Raw genomic sequence first — 24,456 nt, 5'->3', positions numbered from 1 at the left:
ACTACGTACTTAAACTTTATCGTCTGGTACCCATACATAGTTCTATTAGCTAATTCCCTTAATTCAAATTGAATTTGATTTTTTTAACAGGTGGAAACCCTCATAAAGTTAAGTTAAGAAACAAAGATTTTCAAAACTATTTCCATTTATGCCCATTTTTAAAAGGTGGCAACTCTTTTCGAAAAAGTTAATCCTTATTGCACACCTACATCCAGAGCCCTTTGATTTGGTACCTCACTTTTGAAAATCGAACGAACGGTCCAGATCTTTTATTCGGAACAAAAAATGCCTTCGTGTATTATTTTGAACTTAATTTTTTAAAAGGTGGCAACTCTTTTTGAAAAAGTTAAACCTTATTGCACACCCTAAGTCAGAGCCCTTTGATATGACACCTCACTTTTAAAAATTGAACGAACGGTGTGGATCTGATGCCATTGATTATTAAATTATTTGAATGCAATTTTTTATCAGGTGTTAACTCTTTTCGAAAAAGTAAAACCTTATTGCACATCTACGGACCAAGCGCTACTAAATTTGAATGGGCTATAAAACTGCATACTCAATGTTAATGTTAAGTTGCAAATTAGTGTGCAAATTTAATGAATTTTCCAGAGTTTTACACAAAGTTTAGAGATTTTATTATTATGTTTTCTGGTGTAGAATGAACAATATTTTTATAAAAAATTATCGAAAATAAATTAGAATAAATAACTTTGCATATATTGCGAAAAATTCACTGTCCTGTATTCACGATTGGTGTTATCAGTTTTAAGATATCTCCTTTAGCTTCCGAGATATTGACTACAACTTATTCGATTATTTAGTAAAAATATAGTTGGTGATGCAGTCATATTAAACTAATTAAATTGAGTAAAAAGTGTCGTTAATTTGGTAGAAATTTTGATCACATTTTGTCGTATTTCATACAAAGTGGCTGCCAAATTGTGGACAAATGACGCTTACAACAAAATTTGACTAAATAAAATCCTTCATAAACTCAAAACTAATTAACGATAAACATTAAAAAATAAATATTTTAAGAATTTTGTAATCTAGTAACATTTTCAGAGACTTTGGAGAAAATATATCTTCGCGTTTTTTAGAAATTGCATTCCAAACTTCAATCGCGATTTCCCACAACCTACCGAAATTAACATACGACAATCTTTTACCCAGGCGACGATACGGGAATGTGTGCATTAAGATTGGAGTTAAGTTACGTCAACTTAATATAATTCTATCAACACCAAATATAGTTAGCTGTCGTACATAACTACATAAGTATGTCTATTTACATTTGTAGTTTTCCTTTCACGTAACAGGTAAACTTACTTGTGAAAATATGTGATGGGCAATAAATATGTTTTTATCGACGAATGCAATTTTGAATGCAAAAAAACGCTAATGAATGGCGCCAAGCAATTAATCTAATGAACTGAACATCTAATCATTCACGCTACGATAAAAGGCCAATTAGCGAGTTCGAACATGAAAAAATACAAATGTACCCATATGTATGTACAAGTACGCAGATAAACGTACTACGTACATATGTACGTGTGTGCCCGTTTTAAACTGCATAAAAAGTTTGCGCTACATTCATACATATGCAACAGGGCTGCTGCGAATATTCGCAACCGCGAAGCATTTAAACATTCGCATTCACAGTAATTAATGCGGAGCTTTCGCGAATCCATATTGTGAAAGTGCACTTATAAAACTTACATATATCTGGCAAACAAAATGACAAATTGTAGCTAACCATTAAGGTTGGGCATTTTTGCACTACCACTGAACTGCACTATTCAGTCATAGTTAAAATGCAGAATTCATTATAATCATTTCAGCCGGAAACATCTGGTTCGGCTAGTTAGCGGTGTTTAAAGAACGATCTGGTTGCCAAGGTGCTAGATTCTTCAAGTGGAGATGAAAGTTAAGAGGATACAACCGACATAAGTAGCCCCGAGGCTATGCTCAAAAAAGAGTTATTTTGCATCGCAATAAAAAATAAATAAATATAACTGAAAGTCCTCTCAACTTGTGGAGCGTCAATACAAACAAATTTAAAATATTGTCAAATTACGCACGCTTATTTAATGGTGCAGGTTTGATTTACGACCCTTTAAGAAACAGGATGTCAGCTGTTAGACATCCGCAAGCGCATTCGCGGATGTTTACAATTTCACATTCGTAACATACCTAATATGTATGTATTTACATATGTTTCCATTAGCAGAGGTGCCAAGTGCTACTTCTCTCTGTAAATAAGTTCGAATTAATTCAGACAAAAATTTATTTTTGGTGATGAAATCAGCTGAAAAGCATCTCTTTCATGCGTCGCTTCGATTGCCAACAGCCGTATTCGCAATAGTAGCAAAGACGTACTCGTAGATATGTATGCATATTCGTCTCACGTTTCCTGTCAATAGCCGATGCTCAGCCGTCATTAGCTAAACTTCCGGTGCGACGTTTGGAGGTCATTCCACCCGCATATCTTGAATTTGAATGATGATATTCGCAAAATATCAATAAAAAAGTCATAAGTTGCGTTTGTTTACTCATTTCCAGTAAAATCCAGTAAAAGTTTTTACGAATTTTCATGTTTTGGCATTTTCGTACGCAAAAACTTTCAAAGTAGGGGAAATTGAGAGAGCGCAAAAATGACAGTTGAAGTTGCAAGTTTTTATTGGATTTTACAGGATAAACTTTTACTTGTAAGAATTTGCCAGTACGAAAAACAGCTCTTCGCATGTTGCTGGATGAAATTTAAACTAATAAGGTAACAGTTTGTAGGTTTTTATTGTTGAAATACACAAAATAAACCTATTTAAATATAAAATATAATGTTTTATTAGGAATTTGCTGCGAATAAACAACCAATTTATCAGCTGTTCATGAAACTTGCAAATTATTACTGGAATAGCGTTCGCGTACTTTTTTGCAAATTTTTTCTATGAGAGCGAATTCTTAGAAATAAAGTTTCTGGAGAGTTGCTGGCAAGTTACTGGATAATTTGTAAACAAACACAACTATAATCAGACTATTTTCGACCGGCATTGAGCTAACATAACGAATAAACTGTGATATTTAAAACCTGTTTATTTGCATACTATTTCTGTTGCTGTGGACATTGAATTGGCGGATCGGTTACTAAAGCAGACAATAAAATCAATTAAATTCGACCGAAAGATAATAAAGAGCGACAACTAAAAATTGCTATTCCATCAGAATTAGGTTTGTAGGTCTGCGAGTTGTAATATGTACAAATTCAAGGCCGTTTGAATTCCAGATGGTCACCATAACGATTTTTTTTTTTTATCGGCTTTATTTAGCTTGCCTTGTTTGTGATTCAGATCACATCTAGTAATTGAAATTTCACCCCCTTCCCATTGACCTATTGAAATTTAGTACACGCCTTTCGTTCTGATGCCCTGCAGTGAAACGCTAAACTAGTCAGGAAAAATACTAGTTTGCAACTAGAATCTCCTGACCGAAACCAAACTAGTTCGTAAATAACCAGACTTGTACCAAGTACAAAACGATTTATGTATTCATGCCCTGTTTTATTTAACTTCAACAGTTGAATACAATAAAGTACACAAAATATTATAACTTTTATTTTGGTATATTGTAAACCGTTAAAGCGAGTACGTACTCGTAATTATACCATACTTGTTAAATAATGATTAATATTCATAATGATTTTTAATTAAAGCATGTTTTTTTTTTAATGACCGTTTAATGGTTAAATACCGATATTAGCACCTTTTTAATGATTAATAATTACTTAAACAATTTTTTTTAAATCATTTCGTTAATTTTAATTACGTCATTATTTTGTTATTTTTGATCATTTCAATTATTTTTGACTCTTTTTAATTAAAAATTAATATAATTATTTGATTAATTTTAATTATCAATCAACAAGCCAAAGTATAGACAAAAATGAGGAATATTTATTAACTGTTTGAATTATTTAGTTATTTTATTCTTATCCAAATCTCGAATTTTAAACATTAATTATTACTTTAAAAAAATTTTAAAACGAAATGACTGAAATGTGCAAAGTTAATGAATTTAATTTATTTTAATGAAAACTTTTATTTTTATTTTAGTTCACTCAAAATGAACTAAAGTATTCGTTTTATTTTTAACTAAAATGTTTTCTTTTCCATATTAATAAAAAAAAGATAAAACAAGTAAGAAAGTCTAAGTTCGGGTGGAGCCGAACATTAAATACCCGGCGCAAGTATTAAATATATGTTTCTTCAGCCGGTAAGCCGGGGTGTATCAATTTTGAGTAAATTAGCGTTCTTAAATTTCGAAATATTGCAGTTTCAAGCATTTCTGAAATTTACCGTTATATGAAAAGCGGCCGTAATTTTAGTCAGATTTCAATAATTTTCAACGTTTTGCTTTTATGTGGCAAGTACAATAACTACACCAAGTTTGGTACAAATCGGGAGAACGGTTACCGAGATACATATATGTGATCATAAGTGGGAGGTGCCACGCCCATTTTCCAAAATTTTACCATAAACGCATTTCTTGGTAAAGAATTGTTGCAAGCATCAATTTTTAATAAATTAGCTTTAATATTTACTGATTTATCGAAGATTTTGTATTCTCTAAATTACCGTTATATGAGATGTGGGCGTGGTTATTGTCCATTTTACCCATTTTCCAAAAATTTATATTCTTATTTTTCGTCTGAAAATTATTGTTAATATCAATTTTGAGTGAATTATCTTCAGTAGTTACTAAAATATCGCAGTTTTCGTATTTCTGGAAATTACCGTTATATGGGAAGTGGGCGTGGTTACAGTCCGATTTCGCCCATTTTCAATACCAACCTACCTTGGATTAAGGGAAACCTACATACCAAATTTCGTTGAGATATCTCAATTTTTGCTCGAGTTATCGTGTACACGGACGGACGGACAGACGGACAGACGGACGGACAGACAGACATGGCTTAATCGATTTCTTTTTTCATCCTGATCATTTATGTATACATTTGTCTATATCTATCTCGATTCGTTTTGGCTGTTACAAACAACCGTTATGTGAACAAAATTAATATACCCTTGTGCACAAGTGCGCTCGGGTATAAATATAGTATTTATTGTACCTGAAAGCTTTTACTTTTAATATCATTTAATGGAAAATGCCTTTAAATTTATGTTCGAATGTTTGAAATATTTATGTATTTATTTTTCCTATTAATACTCAAAAAATTTTACACTAATTATTGGCAAATCTAAGGCTGCTAAATAAAAATGTGTAGTATTTTAAAGTGTACTTAATCAAAAGTCTTTCATTGTATATCCATGAATTCATTTAATTTTTTGACTTCCAAAGTAGCGGTTTTGGTCCATAATTGGACTAGTATTTTTCTGTCTGTTTTGAACTAGTATGAGACTGGTATATTTCTGACCGAAATCTGACAATTGCCATCTTGTAGGACATCCCCATGTTAAAAATACCAGTTGATTGCGTGGAAAAAAGATAGTTGGCTGACTAGTTGGGCATGCGGTTCATACTAGGTAGTTTACAACTAGTACATTTGACTACAGGGTGACCATACAATTATGTATGTATGCATGTATGTGCCCTGCAGAAAAAAATGATCAATTGATAAAAAATAACTCACTTGTAGCTAACTTTTTTGCGGGATTTCTTAAAAATATATAACTTGTAGTTCGCTACAAAAAGCTAACTTAAAACTAGTTGACAAGTAATGCAGGTGTAATGAAGGAGATTGTTTTCTTTAAACGCGTTTCCATTTAAATATCCTGCACTTCGCAAATACTTTTTCGAATTGCGGACAAATAAAAGGAAGACCGACATTTCATGTTACCATTTTGAAGTTATGTCTGACGGAGTTCGAATATGGGACCACCTACAACAGAATATGGAAACAAATTTGAGATGTAATAAAATAAATAAAGTAAATAAAAAAAAAATATATTTTATGTCCAAAAGTAGTTAGTTAGTAGTAGTTAGTTCTGGTTTTCGATAGACATGGTGATTTTTCAAGATTGCCTCATTTTTAAAATACTTCGAATACCGAAAAATTTAACTGAACTTGTATTTTTATTATGTAGCTCATTTTGGTGGAACGAATTCGAAGTTAGCAAATTAAGTCTTCGACTGCTTGTTAAGTACAACTCTATTAGGCTGTAAAGTGTAAAAAGCAACAGTAAGTGAATATGCATTGCATTTTTTTTTTTTTTTAACCCCAAAACCCACCCCTTGTGTGCGCTAATGATAGGTGCTATATAAGGTATATCTTCCATACCTCTGATTGTTTAGAAATGTTATTTTATACATGTTACTCCTCTATCTATATATGCTGTGAATATATACATTTTTTCAAATGCAGTAATCTGTTGAAGTAAAATTTTCAGATGTTCAAGAAAGGTATGACAGCGCTGCTCTTACTTCTTTCCATATATTTTTGCGATGTTGCTTTGACCACGCTCTGCGGAGTGGAAGCGGGCTCTGCTTACCATTACACCACTGCGACCTTTTCATTTTTTTTTACAAAAGCCTAAGGCACTGTATAGCATAATATGAAATCCACATTTCAAACTTAGTACAAAAATTATAAAATTTCAATTTTAGCAATTTCCCTTAAAAATTTTAAACTTTTTATTCAGAATTTTTAGAAAAATTTTAGGTATGCACTTTTATAGCCGTTTAAATTTGAGTAGCATAAAGTGCGAGTTCCAAGATGCTAGAATATCGCGTTGATATTTAATAACTTTTTTGGCTGAATAAACTTCCAAGTACATGGCTATTGTTGCAGTTACCATGCATTGTTGCTTCGAAACGTGAGTGTGTACAAGGCGTTCAGACATATTATTAAAAAAAGCCTGCAACGTACATACTTAAGTATGACTATTAGACAAAGAAAACATTGCCAAAAATTATAAATGAAAAAAAACTAACTTTAGAAATATTATGCGAAAAGTACAAAATGCAAAAAAGGAGAACATCTCAGTCATAAAGGAGGACATTACGTTATTAGGCAAAAAGGAGGACGACAGGTAACCCTACCCTGAAGGGAGTGACGCTAGCTTATACCTAACTTAGCCTATTTACTCGAACACTAGTGCTGACTCTTAACTGTATATTCTTCTTTATTGACGCAGTAATCGCATACGCGATTTTGGCCGAGTCCAACGCAGCACGCCAGTTATTTCTCTTCTGTGCCACCTGACGCCAATTGGAAATGCCAAATGAAGCCAAGTGCTTCTCCATGGTCTTTCCAACGGAGAGGAGGCCTTCCTCTTCCTCTGTTACCAGCATTGGGGCCCGAATACTTTCACAGCAGGAGCGTTTCTGTCCATTCGAACGACATGGCTAAGCCAGCCGAGCCGCTGAATCTTAATTCGCTGGCATGATGAGTGACTTATAGAGTTTTGTGCGACGAGAGAGGATCTTACTTCTCAATTGCCTACTCAGTCCAAAGTAGCACTTGTTGGCACGGGTGATTCTCCGTTGGACTTCAAGGCCGAAATTGTTATTGGCGTTAACGCTGGTTCCCAAATAAACGAAGTTGCCTACTATTTCAAACTTGTAACTGTCAGCAGTGACGTGTGTGACAAGTCACGTGTGCTCTGACTGTTTGTGTGATGACAGGAGATACTTAGTTTTGTCCTCGTTCACCACCAGCACCATCCGCTTTGCTTCTCTATCTAATCCCTAGAAGGCAGAACAGACGTAGCCCTTATTTTTACTAATGATATCGATGTCGTCGGCATACGCCAGCAATTGTACGCTCTTATAAAGTATTGTGCCTGAGCTGTTCAGTTCTGCGGCTCTTATTATCTCATCCAACATCAGATTAAAGAAATCACACGAAAGGAAGTCACATTGTCTGAAACTTCGTTTGGTATCAAACGGTTCGGAGAGGTCCTTCATAATTCTGACAGAGTTGATGGTATTGTTCAACGCTTTAGACTATTAACTGTATATTTTGTTCGAAAAAGGTAAACTACTTATGTCGGGCGATGACCGCGAAAAAGTCAGAAGGATTATTTGTTTACACATTCTGCAGCAGGTAGTCGTATAGTGCAATTCCGTCAGACATGACATCAAAATCTAATATATAATAATCTCGTTTCACGGCGACCGATCTTTATGAATTTTTTTGTGCATATATGGTAGGTATGATCATCGGATGTAAAGTATATTTCATACCGCTAGATGCAGGAGCGTGGCACCTCCCATACAAACCGAATTTTTCACACTGCATATCTTAGGGTTGTTCGACTTCACTAGAAAGTCGACTTTCGACTTTTCGATCGACTCTGTACAGTCGACTTTAAAAGTTTATATTAGCTATAAATATAGGATTCAGAATATNTTTTAATAAAAATAAAATGTATTAAGTATACTCTGCATTTAACTCATATATTAGCTATAAATATAGGAGTCAGAATATGCCAAAAATATCATGATTTACCAGTGGTCTTTAGAATAATCTGTAATTTAGTGAAATTCAATGCTAGGTAAAAAAACAGACACTAAAGGATTTTTAAAAATTTTGAAAATTGTTCCAGTTATACAGCATGAAAATTTTTGAAAAAAAGTTTTAAATTCTCACAAAAAAAAAATTCTAACAATTTTTTGAATCGATATTTGAAAAATATGGCCTTTCCGATGGAGCAGAATTGGCGAGTATTGGTAGAAATATAAGTGCCACTTTATAAGCATGGATAAATATGGGATTAGCCCAGACAGCTAGTGGATTGGGACTATCCACACAACTAATGTCACATATTAACTGGAATCCTACCAACAACGTTTTTAGCGGTGTTTAAAATTTTGTACCTTACGGATTGGTCAAATTCGAACCAAAGACTGTCTGTAAAAACTTACATAAACTCAAGCAGAAAAACTTTCTTGCATGAAATTGTTAAAATAAATATAATAATAATATAATATGTTTATCTTACCTCATTATTAACTGAAGATTGTGGAGACAAACGATTAACAAATTTGAGGAATTTGTTTTCGTATAATAATTTTATGCGCTGCTCTTAAATGATTTGTACTGTTGTACTGTCATTAAAATTCATTTCGCTACCACACTTTTCACATTTCACTTCAGTTTTATTGACAATTTTTTTTAAATACGACCAAACAGCACTCCGCGAGCTTGTTGGAAGATCAGTTTTTATTGGCAAATAAATTAAAAAAAAGTCGAGAGTCGAAAGTGAAAAGCCGACTTCAGTCGACTTCCATAAACTGAAAGTCGATCACTAAAATTCGGCTTTCAGGAGCAAAAAGTCGATTTTGGTCGAAAGTCGAAGTCGACCTTGCCATCCCTAGCATATCTCTGAATGTGTTCATGGTAGAGTACTCGAACATGGTACGGAGATATACGAAAACAATCGCATACTCATGGTGAAAAATTGTGGTTTTTGGAAAAGGGGGCGTGGCACCTCCCATACAAAACGAATTTTTCACACTGCATATCTCTGAATGTGTTCATGGTAGAGTACTCAAACATGGTACGGAGATATACGAAAACAATCGCATAGTCATGGTGAAAAATTGTGGTTTTTGGAAAAGGGGGCGTGGCACCTTGCATACGAAAAGAATTTTTCACACTGCATATCTCTGAATGTGTTCATGGTAGAGTACTCGAACATGGTACGGAGATATACGAAAACAATCGCATACTCATGGTGAAAAATTGTGGTTTTCGGAAAAGGGGGCGCGGCACCTCCCATACAAACCGAATTTTTCATACTGCATATCTCTGGAAGTGTTTGTGGTAGAGTACTCGAACATGGTATGGAGATATGTATATGAAATCAATCCCATACTCTTAGAGAAAATTGCGGCTATTTTATAAGGGGCGTGGCGTCTTTTAAATGCATTGAAGCTATTACGTATCTGTGCATGCATACATATACAGTTTGGCTGAATTCCAAAACGTCAATTGCTTTGCATACTTACAAAGTATAATGTTCCATATCGCCGAACTACAAAATATTTACAATGTAACTTTTCCAAAACGCATCCGAAAAGTTATCGAAGCGCATCGCTAGAGCAATTAGCGCATCAGAAGCAAAGTTGATGCTTCGTATGTAATTGGTTACCATTGGTGTTTTAAAAATGGACTTTTCAGAAAAATTGTTCATTGCTATATTGAATATTTAAAATATGCAATGTATATGGTTGCAATGTGTGGCAACTCTGCATATACAAACAGTTTGAATACCGCGGTACAACAGTATCCAAACATTGTATTGATACGTTTTGGAAGTCAGCCTTTTGCTAGGTTATTTAAGATGGAAATGGAAATATGCCTTCTGACAACCAGCAAACCTTAATATTAGAAGATAAATGTGTCACTGAAAAACATGAACGTGAACTGATGGTGAAAATATTGGACCAAAATGTTTCAATACAAAAAATTAATTTTGGGCGGGACGAAGTTCGCCGGGTCTGCTAGTGATAATATAAAACTTAACTTAATTTGTCCTGAATTCGAAATTTGCTTTAACATATTTTTGCACAACTCTCTTTACATGGGTAATACCCATTGGGTATCAAATGAAAGGGCATGGCTTGTAGAACGCAGTACACCATGAGCAAATCCCAAATCCAAGATGGCTGCCAATACCCTCAATACAGGTCTCAAATTAAACAGCTTAGCAAGCAGAACACAGTGCATTTTAGTAAAAAAAAAATCCCTAAAAAAATACGGGACATCGAGTGTTGAGTTTTGACAGTCAATACGTTGAAACTGAAAACGAGGTATATAATCAAAACAAAAGACTTTGTCAGCTTAGAGTCGTTGTCGAAGCATGCATCCCCCACCAAGCCAAGATGTCGAGGACTAATTGGCGTTAGGATGGCTAACAATAATACATCATGAGCGAGGTCCTCCCCCTCCCGGTCCTTAGAAATAATTAGGTAGGTACCAGTCAGCTCCCCACTCTCCTCGTCAATCAAGAGCAGGGGTCGACGAAAGTAAAACTGTGACTGTGAGCAACCCGGTAGGAAATTGGGTAAACTTAAACCAAAAACTTCGTAAAGGTACATAAAAATATTTAACATATGTACGTACATGTGCGTATCGCTGATTTATGTACCAGAAAGTTCCATAACCCAAAAAAACAGGAATTGTGTTAAGTATGCGATAATGAAGGTTAACTTTTCTTTTATTTTGCGCAAAAATTTCATATCTGTACCATTTACTGTAGTTCACTAGAACGAAATATGTATTCATTTTTACAATTGGAGTATATGTAAATTCAAACCCCGTTTTTCTCGAGTTTTGGGTTTTTTGAGTTATAACAGTACTGAAGTAAATAATCGATATTTACATACCATACATATTCATATCGTCGTTTAAAGTGCAAAACGGCGTATCAACAAAATGCAAAACCTCGTATGTGAGGTTGCCAAATTTTTATAGGAGAGAGTAAAACTTTTCTTATTTCAAAACGGTTCTCTCTTTTATCCCTAATTATCTCATATCTAAGTATCGATATTTTAGTATGAATGGATAAGGGTTTAATACCAAAAGCTTCTGGTGAGCAAATCTCTGATCTTTTTCAGCACAAATCTCAGTTACGAGGTTTTGCAGAATCACGATACCCGGTTTTGTACTTTAAACGACTATATGTCTTTTATGTTAATCAAAATTTTCCATATCCTTATGAAAAGATGAAAAATGTCTCTTAATATCATATTCCTAGTTGGTTTAAGTTTCTTACAACACAAAAGTCCTTGTATTCCACCAAAAGAATTTCCGAGGCTGGTCTAAAAATGCATTAGGAAAAAATAATATCCGAATTTTAATGATCTCACCCTTTAGGATTTTTCTATATCGAAATAATATAGCCATGTTTTTTTATTTCGAGATCAAAAAATATTTAAAGCGCTCAAAGCATATGTATTTATGTATTTTATATGGGGAAACACAATATTTCGTAGAAATGGTATAAAATTCTTGAAAATCAATACTTTTCGATGGAAAGCTTTATCTCTCTGCAGGTGACTTCCAATAATAATACTTGTTTAATCGTTGATTAAAATGTACACACACTAATCCTAATCGCGCTGTCACTACCGCCGTTCCTTGGTAAAAGCACAAGAGAAAGGGAAACTATTCCAAAATCAAACGTCTCAGCGCGCACACTGGGAAAGGGCTAGCACAAAATTGATCAAAAACATATGTATGTATGTACATTTTGACGGCGAAAAAAGAACCGGAAGCTTATTTTTGTGGTCGACTATGCTGCAGGTGTAACTGTATGTAAATTCCCCAAAGAGTTTTTTGGGAATTATGCTGAAGTGACAGTCCTTGGCCAGGTATAAATATATGTTTACGCGTCTTTCTTCGTCGAAGTTTTCCTTAAATCTTTTTTGTAAGATTTTTTTACGCGTATTTTTTCGCCGTACATACATATGTATAAGTGCAAATTCTTGGCGCCTAGCTTCCTGTTCTCGCTAATCTTAGTCAAAATCATACATTAATCCAAAAAAATATGAATAAATTTTACGACCGAATTTGAATAGATGTACAAATTAGCATACAACAAGCGCGGAATTGTCGTCATACTATGCGTTTAAATGCCCAATTATGACAACATCGAAGTGGATCGTAAAAGTAGGCGGTAAGATTTGAACACTGTTGCCAACTTAGTGCTTTTCGCACTGAATTTAATGTTTTTCATTTTTGAGTTTGGTGCTTGGTGCGTTTTTTGGTGCTTTTTTAGTTTGAAGACACTAAAACTGTAAATCCGAAACAAAAATGGAAGCAAAATTTTGAGCAATTGTAAGTTTCATAAGGAACTTTACAAAAATGGAAAGAAAATCATGGCACAATGACAATCATAAGCAAAAGATCATATCGTCGTTTAAAGTGCAAAACCGCGTATCAGCAAAATGCAAAACCGCGTATGTGAAGTTGTAGTAATTATTTTCTAGAGCGTAAAAACACTCATATTTCAAATTGATTCTCTCTTTTATAAAGCAATCGCTTTTCTGGATAGTATATTTCAGGACGAATGGATAAGGATTGAGCCAAGAGCTTGTGTGAGCAAATCTAATTTTTGGCAGCCAATGTCAGTTACGCGGTTTTGCAGAATGACGATACGCGGTTTTGTACTTTAAACGACGATATGCTTATCAAAAAAATATGTGGCATCATTTTCAATCATGCAAGAATTACATACGGTAATTTGCCATTACCTTGGGGCAAGTAAAAAATAAAGAAATTATAATAGGTTAAATAAACTTCAACTTTCCTATTTTTTAAATGTTTAATATCTCGGAAACTACTTGACCGATTAAAAAAGTATTGATGCCAATTCAAAGATAACTTTAATATCTTTTTACGAGGTATTTCCTATAACCAAAACAAATTTTAGCTCCATTTAAAAAATATATATATATATATAATTTCGAATTGTTGTTAAATTGCCTTATAAAAAACCTTTCTATATAAGGTAATAACTTGTACCCTCTAAATAAAATAAATTTCTGTAGCAATAATTATGAAATTTTCTTCAAAAAAGGTAATTTTATGAAAAAATTTAATTTTTTTCTTTTTTAGTATTTTTGACTTAAAAATATAAAAAATCATATTTTAGTATTCTTGACTTAAAGATATAAAAAATCATAAATATTATGTACATCAACTGAAAGATAAACTAACCATCTTTATTCTGACATCATTAGTAAATTAATCGATTATGATGTTGATCTTTCAAAATATCGAACAATTTAACTTAACCTCCTCTATCTTAATTTTTATACCCGAGCGCACTTGTGCACAAGGGTATTATAACTTTGTTCACATAACGGTTGTTTGTAACAGGCAAAACGAATCGAGATAGATATAGACAAATGTATACATAAATGATCAGAATGAAAAGAGAAATCGATTAAGCGGTGACTGTCTGTCCGTCCGTCCGTCCGTCTGTGCACACGATAACTCGAGTAAAAATTGAGATATCTTAACGAAACTTGGTATGTGCACTTCTTTCGGGCGTAGGACGGGTAAAATGGGTAAAATCGGACAATAACCACGCCTACCTCCCATATAACGGTAATTTTCAGAAATACGAACACTGCGATATTTTAGTAACTACTCAAAATTGATTTTTACAATAATTTTTAGACGAAAAATAAGAATATTGTACATTTTTGGAAAATGGGCGTAGCCACGCCCACTTATGGTTACATGTGTATATCTTGGTAACCGCTGCACCAATTTCTTCCAAACTTGGCACAGTTGTTAGTCTTGCTACAGCATACCAAATGGCCGAAAATTTTTAAAATCGGACAATAACCACGCCTACCTCCCATATAAAGGTAATTTGGAGAAATACGAAATCTTCGATAAATCAATAAATATTAAAGCTAATTTACTCAAAATTGATGCTTGCAACAATTCTTTACCAAGAAATACGTTTATGGTAAAATTTTGGAAAACGGGCGTGGCACCGCCCACTTATGATCACATATATATACCTCGGTAACCGTTCTACCAATTTGTACCAAACTCGGTATAGCAAGTAGAAGCAAGACGTTGAAAATTATTGGAATCAGATTCAAATTACGACCACTTTTCATATAACGGCAAATTTCAGAAATGCTTGAAACTTCAATATTTCGAAATTTAAGAACGCTAATTTACTCAAAATTTATACACACCGGCTTACCATGTAGCGGTAGCTTTCGCTAAACAATTTTGGTAAGGTTGAAATCACCATGAGGAGTTCTATCCAGTTACATTTTTCGTTTGTCTAAAGCTACTATTTCGGTATTCTACACCTTTTATAATATTTAACTTCACATTTGACATCAGTAATGAAAACGGAATATCAATTATCTGACACCGAAATTTGACGACAGTCTTTGACACGCACTACGGTATCGACATTTGGTCAGTTTTTAAAATGTAATGAAAACGCATTTGACACCCAATGAACAGCTGTCAGATGAAGGCAGTTTTTGATGTCAGTGATTTTGACCCAATGAAAATCAGCCTTACCAATAAAATGAATAACGAACCTTCGACCGGCGAGCAAGAAATATTAATGTTTATTAATTTGAATCTTGTATGCATACAAAGTCCATTAAACCCTCCAATAAAAAATTTGGTGATTTTGTACTTTTTCAAATTCAGAACTTGGCAACACTGGGTTTTAACATTAAAAAAATCAAGCAATAACAGTAAAACTCTCTGCTGGGGAGAGCCGAAAACTATACCATAATGAGCGAAATAACAGCGGTACGATTGGTTTATTAATACAGAGATTGTTACTTGTATAAATAGGAAAATCTACAGACTAGAAATCATCATAAAATAATTATATTCTCACCAAGAAGTATCAAACCAAATTTAAAGATGCGCTTCTTTATCGTAAGTACTATTATTTGTAGTAGAAAAACAATAATTGAATATAACAAACTTTTATTTTGTGCAGGTTATGTGCGTAATGGCCACAGCCTCCGCTGATAAATTGGGTTACAATTATCGTCCAGTAGCTCATTCAGAATCTGGGCTCTCCTTTGCCCCTGGTGGATCTTCAGGTAGTTTTGGAGGACTCACCGGATTAAAAGGATCGAGTGGCAATGAAGGACTTAGTGGCTTGGGCAGCAATGACCACCTAGGTGGCTTTAGTGGGCTCAGTGGTTTGGAAGGTGGTCTTGGAGGGTCTGCGGACTTAGGCGGCATTGGTGCTCCAGTAGGTCGTTTTGGAAGCGTGGGCCCTTCGTATTCGTCACCTGCCGAATTCAACAAAGAATACTTCACATATACTGCTCCCGAACAGGAATTTGATAATGCTGATGCTGCTCAACAAGCTGCCAACTCATTAAAACAGAACCTGCGTGTTGTTTTCATCAAAGGACCTGAAAACCAAGGTCTCGAAAATGCAGCCCTCCAATTGGCCAAGCACGCTGCCGAAGACCAAACCGCTATCTATGTTTTGCAAAAACAGAGCGACATCTCGGATTTGGCTAACAAACTCAATGCGATTCAAAGTCAAAGCAGCCACAGGCCCGAGGTGCACTTCGTCAAATACCGCACTCCTGAAGATGCCGCCAACGCCCAGCAAGCCATCCAATCACAATACGACCAATTGGGTGGAAGCTCTCAAGCACATAATAGTGGTGTTGCCCCTGTGCACAACTTTGCTTCACAGGCTCCTGTTCGCTCGCCAGAAGTGCACGCTCCCCGCAACGCTTACTTGCCCTCGTCCATTATTCGTTTTTAAATGAGGCTCATGATAGATGGCCCAGCCAGTATTGATTGTTACCTATTACCTAATTGAAGAACTGAATTATTAAATTAGTTGTATGAATCATATGAACCAAACTGTTATGAACTTTGCTTGTTACTGTTACTGCTAATAAATAATTGGAATATTGTGAAAACTATGAAGATTATACAAAAAGTACCTAGAGTTTTAGAAAATTAATAAATGTATAGAATTTATAATAACAACCATACATCAAGTATAAATAGAGGCCGAACTTGATTGGAGTAGGTTGCATGAGGAAATTTATTAGCAACAAGAGTTTACGGGGTGTGCATAGCTCAGTGGTTAGGGTTGCTGACGTTGCACATCTTTAATGCAGGTTGGATTCCTACTGAAGTCTAGATAAATAAGTCTGATGAGGATATATGGTGATCTGGGAAATAGCAGCTGTAACTTTTACCGCAAAGACATTGTTGCTTTTTTCATTTTTCCTCAAAAACACAAATCTTCGTACAAGTCTCAATAATGCTGTTGAGAGTAAAATAAAATAAGACGCTAGTTTTTTTTAAGTCAGGCTAACCTAACGGAAAGCCAAGGGAGTGCTACACCCCATAGTCGTGCTTCAGCCCTTGGATTGTCCGGACTCTTTATAGGCACCGTGCCTCTATCCAATTAGTGTATGTCTGATATAAGACTGACATCATTGCAATCAAGGAAATCCGATGAACGGGACACGGCTGCATGAAATTTACATCATGCGACATCTTGGTGTGTACTCTAAAAAATCTGTTTAAAAATGCGACTATAAATCGACTTTATTTATTATCTATTTATTTTTTATATATTTTTTCTATTTATTTTATATATGTTTTTATTTATTATTATTTATTATCATTGTTTATTTTTAGGATTTTTTGGTGAATTTACATGATGAAAATGTATTTTTCTCGTTTACACATTTTCGTGTGTAAAAATCCTTTTTGTTAGCGACTTTACACAATTCTACGCGTGAAATCAAACAGCAGATGTGTATTTTGTAGCTTGTGCACACTGTCGTAGTAAATTTACGCACACCACAGCAACTATATTACACTCTAGAAAGTCCGAAATTTAAACGAACTATTCGTTGAATAATCGAGCATGTCATTTCGCGAATAATAAGGTAGGAAATCAGTAACCTACATTTTAGCTAGGAAATCTACACAAAATTTTTTTTTAGAATGTGGGATTTCTAGTTGAGCGAAGATTACGAAACCTCGTCTCCAGGTTCACTTCCATCATTGAAAGAACCGCAACGATCCGCATTAAAGTTAAATTCAACCACTTAAGCCTCATTTGTGTCAACACCTCGACTGAGGAGAAGGACGATGAAACTAAATAGTACACAGAAGAAATGATCCAGGTAAGACGCAAATTTGTAAAAGAAATTGTAAATTAAAATTTTTTGATATAATTTTACTTCGTACAAAATAAAAAAAAATACAGTATTTGTATTTACGACTTTGAAACGAAACATTCGCAAAATATAAACGATCGTTGTAGAATATTAACATTTTTACTGAGGAGAACAAAAACTAAAATGAAACATTTTAGAATATTGTCCCAAAAAGTAGTAGTGCGACACTATTTTCAACAAGTAAAATAAAACTAGACATTTTTAAAATAAAAACGTTAATTTATTTACAGTCAATTAAGTATGAAAAAAAAATTATAATTAAAATGTTTTGCAATTAAAAACGTTTGCATCAGTGTTGGCAATAATCGATTGATTTTTTAATCAATTAGTTAATTCGATTAAATTCAATCCGATTACAGTTAATCATCATTAATTTTAATCTGATTAAACAGTTAATCGTACCCGCGATTAAAAAAAATAATTTATAATCATTAATCCTTAATTTGATTAAGAACGTTTGGTGGTTAATTAATTTGTGCTGGAATTTTCCTGTGCACCCAAAGCCAGTTAATCGGGTATGGCTAATGCGGGTTTCCTTGTCAATCTAAGCAATTTGGTGTGCATTTTCATTAAGATCTATACCAACAGACGTTTTACAAAACTATGTTTTAATAAATAATAATATAATAGATATTTTTTTTATGTTATGTGCTTTTTATAAGCGTAAAACACAAAATAATTACTATAACTGGTGTTTGGTTCCAAATTCATACAAACTATACAACTTAATCGGATTTTCTTTTTATTTGGATTAACGATTAATGACTAAAATTAATTAGCAGTAATCGCAGACAGCGATTAACGATTAAAAAAATAATCGTACAGTTGATTACGATTAATTAATTTTAATCGTCAATCGCGATTAACATTTTAATCGTTAAACAGATTAACATTTTGCCAACACTGGCTAAGCTATGTTGCACACCCGAAGGACGAGGGCCTTCATGTGACACCTCATTTTTGAAAATCGGACGAACGATACAGATTTTATGACTTGGTGTTTAATAATTAACGCAACCCTCTGCGGCAGAGAAATTTTGAATTCGGTTTTCTAACATGTGGCTAGTCCTTTCATGGAACTAAAGCTATGTTGCACACCCAAAGGACAAGCCCTTTAAATTTACACCTCTTTTTTGAAAATCGAGCGAACGATACAGATTTTATGACTCGGTGCTAAATATTTAACGCAACCATCTCCGAACTCCAGTAAGAAGTTTCACTTCAAAAACACTCATGAAGTGCTTAGGGGCTGTCCATATATTACGTAAGACTTTTATGGGGGGGGGGGGGGGGGGGGGGCGGATCTAGAATTTTCTTACTTTTTCTTATATGACTGGAGGGGGCATCCCGTAGATNGGGGGGGGGGGGGGGGGGGGGTGGCGGATCTAGAATTTTCTTACTTTTTCTTATATGACTGGAGGGGGCATCCCGTAGATTCTTACGTAATATTATTTTCCTTGTATTCTTATTCAAAATTGTTCTTTATAAAATACGAAAATTCACCCAATTAAAGTACTAAATTGCATTGAAATTAAAAATATACATTAAATACGGAGGATATTACAATTTTTTACAACTTTTGCTTTAATTTTTCTATTTTTCTAAAAAAACGTTGCTCTTCGGTGTCTATTATAACCGAAAAATGCAGCTCGAACACAAACAGGGGAAAACTCCCTTACGTAATATATGGACAGCACCTAAGCATTCACAAAAAGCTTCACTTGATCTTTTCTGAGCCTCAGCGTCGAAGAGCAAAGAGGATAATTTCACGACGCGGGCGAGAGCTCATGTGTGTCATCACAGAAAATGAAACAGAGGATATTGTTAAGTGGGTGAATCAAGAAGAAATTTCAGTGGACCGTGAAAATGATATACCTTTGAGTGAAAAAGAAGTACGAGATCTCCCTGTGGCTACTCCTCTTTCAGATTGGCTGGCTGGACCGTGGACCAAAGAAACCGACAAAAAAGAATGACTAGTATAACTATGTAATGAAGGTTTTAAGACTGACTTGGCATACATCCTATATTTGTTTGATGGAAATATATAGTATTTTCTAATGTTTAATTGAAAAAACATTTCTAGGGGATTTTTAATCTTACGTAAGATCTGCGGCGGGGATCAATTAAATCTCACAATTTATTACGTGAGGGGAGGGGGGGTTCAAATCAGGCGAAAACTCCCTTACGTAATATATGGCATTGAAAACATGCACTTTGTTAGGACCACCTGTTGCGCTTGCTTGTGCCTTCGGCCGTGCTTAGAGATTATTACTCTTTTTAAGTAGAATTCTCCTTTCTGTATTGCCGGAGAAGAGGGGCTTCCGCATGTCAAAGGTATACAAACATTCCTTGTGCATATCACTCCGGCTACGCCATCCACAGTATTTTTGCGCAGAACCCACATCGAAATTTGCAAAAAAGTGCATAGTGCAAACCGAATTTATTAATAAGCTAGTGGTCGGAAATTTGAAACCTTTATTTTAACCCTAGAATACTAACGTTCGCCTGTGAGGCGGAACGAATTCAGTTTCCGCGCGATATTTCAGGAACGCTTTTAACGCCGCTTTGTTAGGTGGCAGTTGCAAATAAATGTATTCTATTTTATATTACTGATGTGATAAAGTAACTAAAATATTTTATAATAATACTACGTTTCTAAATACATATATGTTTTTAAGATGTTTGCTATATAATTTTACACTGTTTAATTCATTACAACATTGATCGATTTCAACATGGCGGCAGCTCAGCGTTGAACTGTGAATACTATCGGCGCAACTATCTCTATTAATCGCAATTTAATTTGTTTACATTTATCAGCTGATCATTTCGCAGCATATTCATCAAGCCTTGGGTTCAACAGTTGTCAACAGTTTCGTAGCAGATGAGCTAAACAGCTACGTCTTATGAACGCCCCCATTGTAAAAATAACTAAACCGGACACAAGCTTCTCGATAAGGGGCAACAAAGATTCTTTTTTGCTCGATTATATAAATCAGTGTATAAAAATATACGTATATGCGAAAGGCAAATTTATCTGTTTAAATGAACACCACTAATATTTCCTACAAACACATATCGATTTATATTTTTTATCTCGCCGCCGACACAGAATTCGTTTTTAGGCATGCTATAGTTACGAATTTCGAGACTTATGGTTACATGTTTATATCTTGGTAACCGCTGCACCAATTTCTTCCAAAGTTGGCACAGTTATTGGTACCGATACAGCATACCAAATGCCCGAAAATTTTTAAAATCGGACAATAACCACGCCCACATCTCATATAACGGTAATTTAGAGAAATACGAAATATTCGATAAATCAGTAAATATTAAAGCTAATTTATTCAAAATTGATGGTTACAACAATTCTTAACAAAGAAATATGTTTGTGATAAAATTTTGGAAAATGAGCGTGGCACCGCCCACTTATGATCACATATATGTATCTCGGTAACCGTTCTACCAATTTGAACCAAACTCGGTATGGTTATTGTGCTTGCCACATAAAAGCAAACCGTTGAAAATTGTTGAAATCGGACAAAAATTACGGCCGCTTTTCATATAACGGTAAATTTCAGAAATGCTTGAAATTTCAATATTTCGAAATTTAAGGACGCTAATTTACTTGAAATTTATATACAACGGCGGTAGCTTTCGGAAATGTGGAAAACATATATTTAATACTTGCGCCGGGTATTTAATGTTCGGCTCCGCCCGAACTTAGACTTTCTTAGTTGTTTAATATAGGCTTATTTTGAAACTTTTCGAAAAAATCATGCGACTTTTGCCCCTTTTCATTGATTTAAAATTCTATATACACATTTTGACAATTCCTTCATAAATTATATTTTTCTTACGCGTTAAAAATGCTTTTAGTATTTACTTTTCAAACGAACTTACAAATCACACCTCTGGCGAGATTCTGACTGATTTCAACCTTTTTATTATGTCAAACATTTTCCGAATAAATGCCCAGAAGTAGCATGAATTAATGCACCGTTTTTGTACCTTAGAATTTCCCCCAATTTAATTGTGTTAAATTTATTATTTATTTAATGATGTAAGTACTTTTTTTAAATGATGATATCAATTAACAATTTATTAAAAATAATGGGGCATAGTCATAGATGAAATAAAGTCTACTCTAACCAGCTTTTCCCTTGAAAAAGAGCTAAAACTAACGTTAGAGGCGATTTTATTTCGACTATGAATATGCCCTAATAAGTTTCGAAAGGTAAAATAATGAAAATCTTTACACACATGGTATAAACCATTTAAATGACTTGAAGACACTTTTTTTCAGCTGTGACAATTTTTTTGCGACTTTCAAAAAATTTTCAGCGGTAACACAGTAGCGGGAAATGCAAAAATTGTGAGCAATAAATCATGATTTTAGCTTTAATTGATTATTCGTGTTTACTGGAGTTAGCGAACAGTGAGCATATACACTAACACAAAACAAATGAACAGATGCCCTAAAGTGTTCTTACACATTGGCTGATAATATGGCAGTACGGTTTGGTAGCACTGACAAATGAATGTATACACAAACATATATTCTGCCATTGCTTCTTTTAACTTGCTTCAAACAAATTTCCCATACGCTAAATATTTGTTTAAGTGAATATTATTTCGTTAAAATATACTTTTACCCATTAAGTGAGCTCATTTTTATAATTTCGTCTCCCTCGTGCTAGTAGTATAAAATTAGTGCTGCCAACTCCAACAAGAATGATCCAGACCGTTTCCGTGGGAAATGATCGTGATACTGAGCTGGATAACCCAAATAAACACAGCTATTGTGTAAGAACCAGTGATCGGACTTAAAAAAATATTCTGTGTGGTAGAATCTGGAAAAAATGTGGTAGATCTCATTATTTTAGTAGATATAATAAAGTGCAGGATTGAAGTTGAGCTAAAAATTGCTTTGAGTTTTGGCACTTTTTTCCCTTGACAGTGTAGAGCAGTTTTTTCTATATCAAGATATTTTTCGAACATATTTTAAGAGATATGTGCAACCTTGCGGAGGGCTGCCAGCTTTTCTTTTTATCACATCACGATGTAGCGAGCAAATGTGGCACGTTCCAGAAACCGCTACTTGTGATTTACCGATTTTGACAATTCTCAAACAGCAACAAGTAAACAACGCCTCAAAAATATTAGATGCACTTAAATTTTTTAAGCATTTTTAAGTTTTTTAGCATTTTCGCCAGAAACTCTTTTTATAAATCATATATTTTGCTATTTAACACAATAAAACCCTGTTTCCTGTCGTAAAATTGATTACTGAGAAAATTTACTATTTTACTGTTTATTTTATCCTCCCATTCGGGTTTGTTTACTTTTACCTGAGCAATTTCATCGCCGCCGAAATTGCGGAATGTTGTTGTATTATATCATTCTTGTTATCATATATTGGTAGTGTTGGACAATTTTTGCTCTTAAAATTAAGAAGATTATGTTGAGCAAAAATAAAACTACTCAAAAACGCGAATATTTGGTGGATTTCTGACCTTGAGTGGTAGATGCTCAAAAAGGTGGCAGACCAGTTGTAAGAAATAAGCAATACGGTAGCGGCGCTGCTTGCAGCGCTTTTTTACATGGCTTATAGGCCTTATAACAAGGTTACTATACTCCATGTGATGCCTTATTATAAGGGATTATATAAGTCTTATTTTATATGACCTACATATAAGACTTAGTTAAAACAGTGTCTCTCAGGGAGAGAGAGAGAAAGAACCTTATAAACTGACGGCATCAACACAGCGAGTTGAGTTGATTCAAACTCAACATTTGAAAGCACATTTACATACATGGCTGTAGCTGAGTGTGCAAAGATTCTTGATATAATTGGTTGCTACCAAAGCTGTGTGGGTTCAATCCCATTCTTAAGGTTAGTATTCTGTTCACAGTAAGAAAATTATTTGCAACAGCAATGCAGTTCCAAACAGAGCAAACAGTAGCAAATATGAGAGAGTATGGTTTTTACTGAATAAGAAAATTAATATGACAACAATAAGGAATCAGTTTTACTTAGTTCAAAAATTTCGTTAGCTTTCTAGCAAAAAAAGGGAACTTAGTACCAAAACAGAAGCTAGAAATTGAACATAAGCTAGGCACACCCGCCAAACATACCTGCATATACTATGTTAGTGTATGTCCGAGCTTCTCCTCCGATTCGTGGCGTACGCCTTGATGTTGTCACACAATAGAGGAGGGACCTACAGTTTTACGCCAACTCCAAACGGCCTGCCGAGGAAACCGTATGATCATATAAAATAAGCTTTATATAAGGCGCAAATTTTTTGGAGGATTGCCTGCTTCTTCCCGCTTAACGCAGCTTTGTACATTTGGCACACAGCGAACATACACACAAACAGCCTTTTTTTGAAAAAGTAAGAAAGTTTGTTTCATAAATTTATGTTATATTAGAAAATAACTAACTATTTTTTTTAATGCAGAACATAAGTAATCATTTCAAAGTTTAACTAGAAAGAAGAAATATTTCAATCGATTTATTCGTTTTTGATTTATAGCAGTTTTAAAAACATGATTTTTTACTACATTTTGACATATTGACACGCCCTTTTTATAGGTTCCTTCAAATACTGTTGAATTATTCCCAGATAGCTAAGCTTTTGCAGAGAAAAAAGATGCCGCCTACAGGGCCACGCTGCGATCGGGCGCAACGCGCGCTATGTGGGACCGCTATAGGGATCTGAAGAGGGAAGCGAGACGTATTTGCCGCAA

At 34.4% G+C, this 24,456-nt stretch overlaps 1 protein-coding gene across 8 annotated transcripts; it reads left to right on the top strand.

The window, feature by feature from the left end:
• The first annotated feature begins 15,275 nt into the window (after window positions 1-15,275).
• LOC108362652 (uncharacterized) lies at window positions 15,276-16,342 on the top strand. 8 transcript variants are annotated; one of them, XM_017615776.1, is made up of 3 exons: window positions 15,276-15,403; window positions 15,468-15,573; window positions 15,712-16,342. In XM_017615776.1, the coding sequence occupies exons 1-3, from the start codon at window positions 15,389-15,391 to the stop codon at window positions 16,257-16,259; spliced, it is 669 nt and encodes a 222-aa protein (XP_017471265.1). In that variant the 5' UTR covers window positions 15,276-15,388; the 3' UTR covers window positions 16,260-16,342. The 8 variants fall into 8 exon arrangements, with proteins under 8 accessions (XP_017471265.1, XP_017471260.1, XP_017471228.1 ...); XM_017615771.1 differs by having other exon boundaries at window positions 15,685-16,342; XM_017615739.1 differs by having other exon boundaries at window positions 15,468-15,576; window positions 15,655-16,342.
• Window positions 16,343-24,456: the final 8,114 nt, after the last annotated feature.

The sequence above is a fragment of the Rhagoletis zephyria genome, unplaced genomic scaffold (assembly GCF_001687245.7).
Source record: "Rhagoletis zephyria isolate East Lansing unplaced genomic scaffold, Rhagoletis_zephyria_1.1 Rzeph_scaffold_00023, whole genome shotgun sequence".
NCBI lineage: Eukaryota > Metazoa > Arthropoda > Insecta > Diptera > Tephritidae > Rhagoletis > Rhagoletis zephyria.
This window is presented reverse-complemented; position numbering and strand designations above follow the sequence as displayed.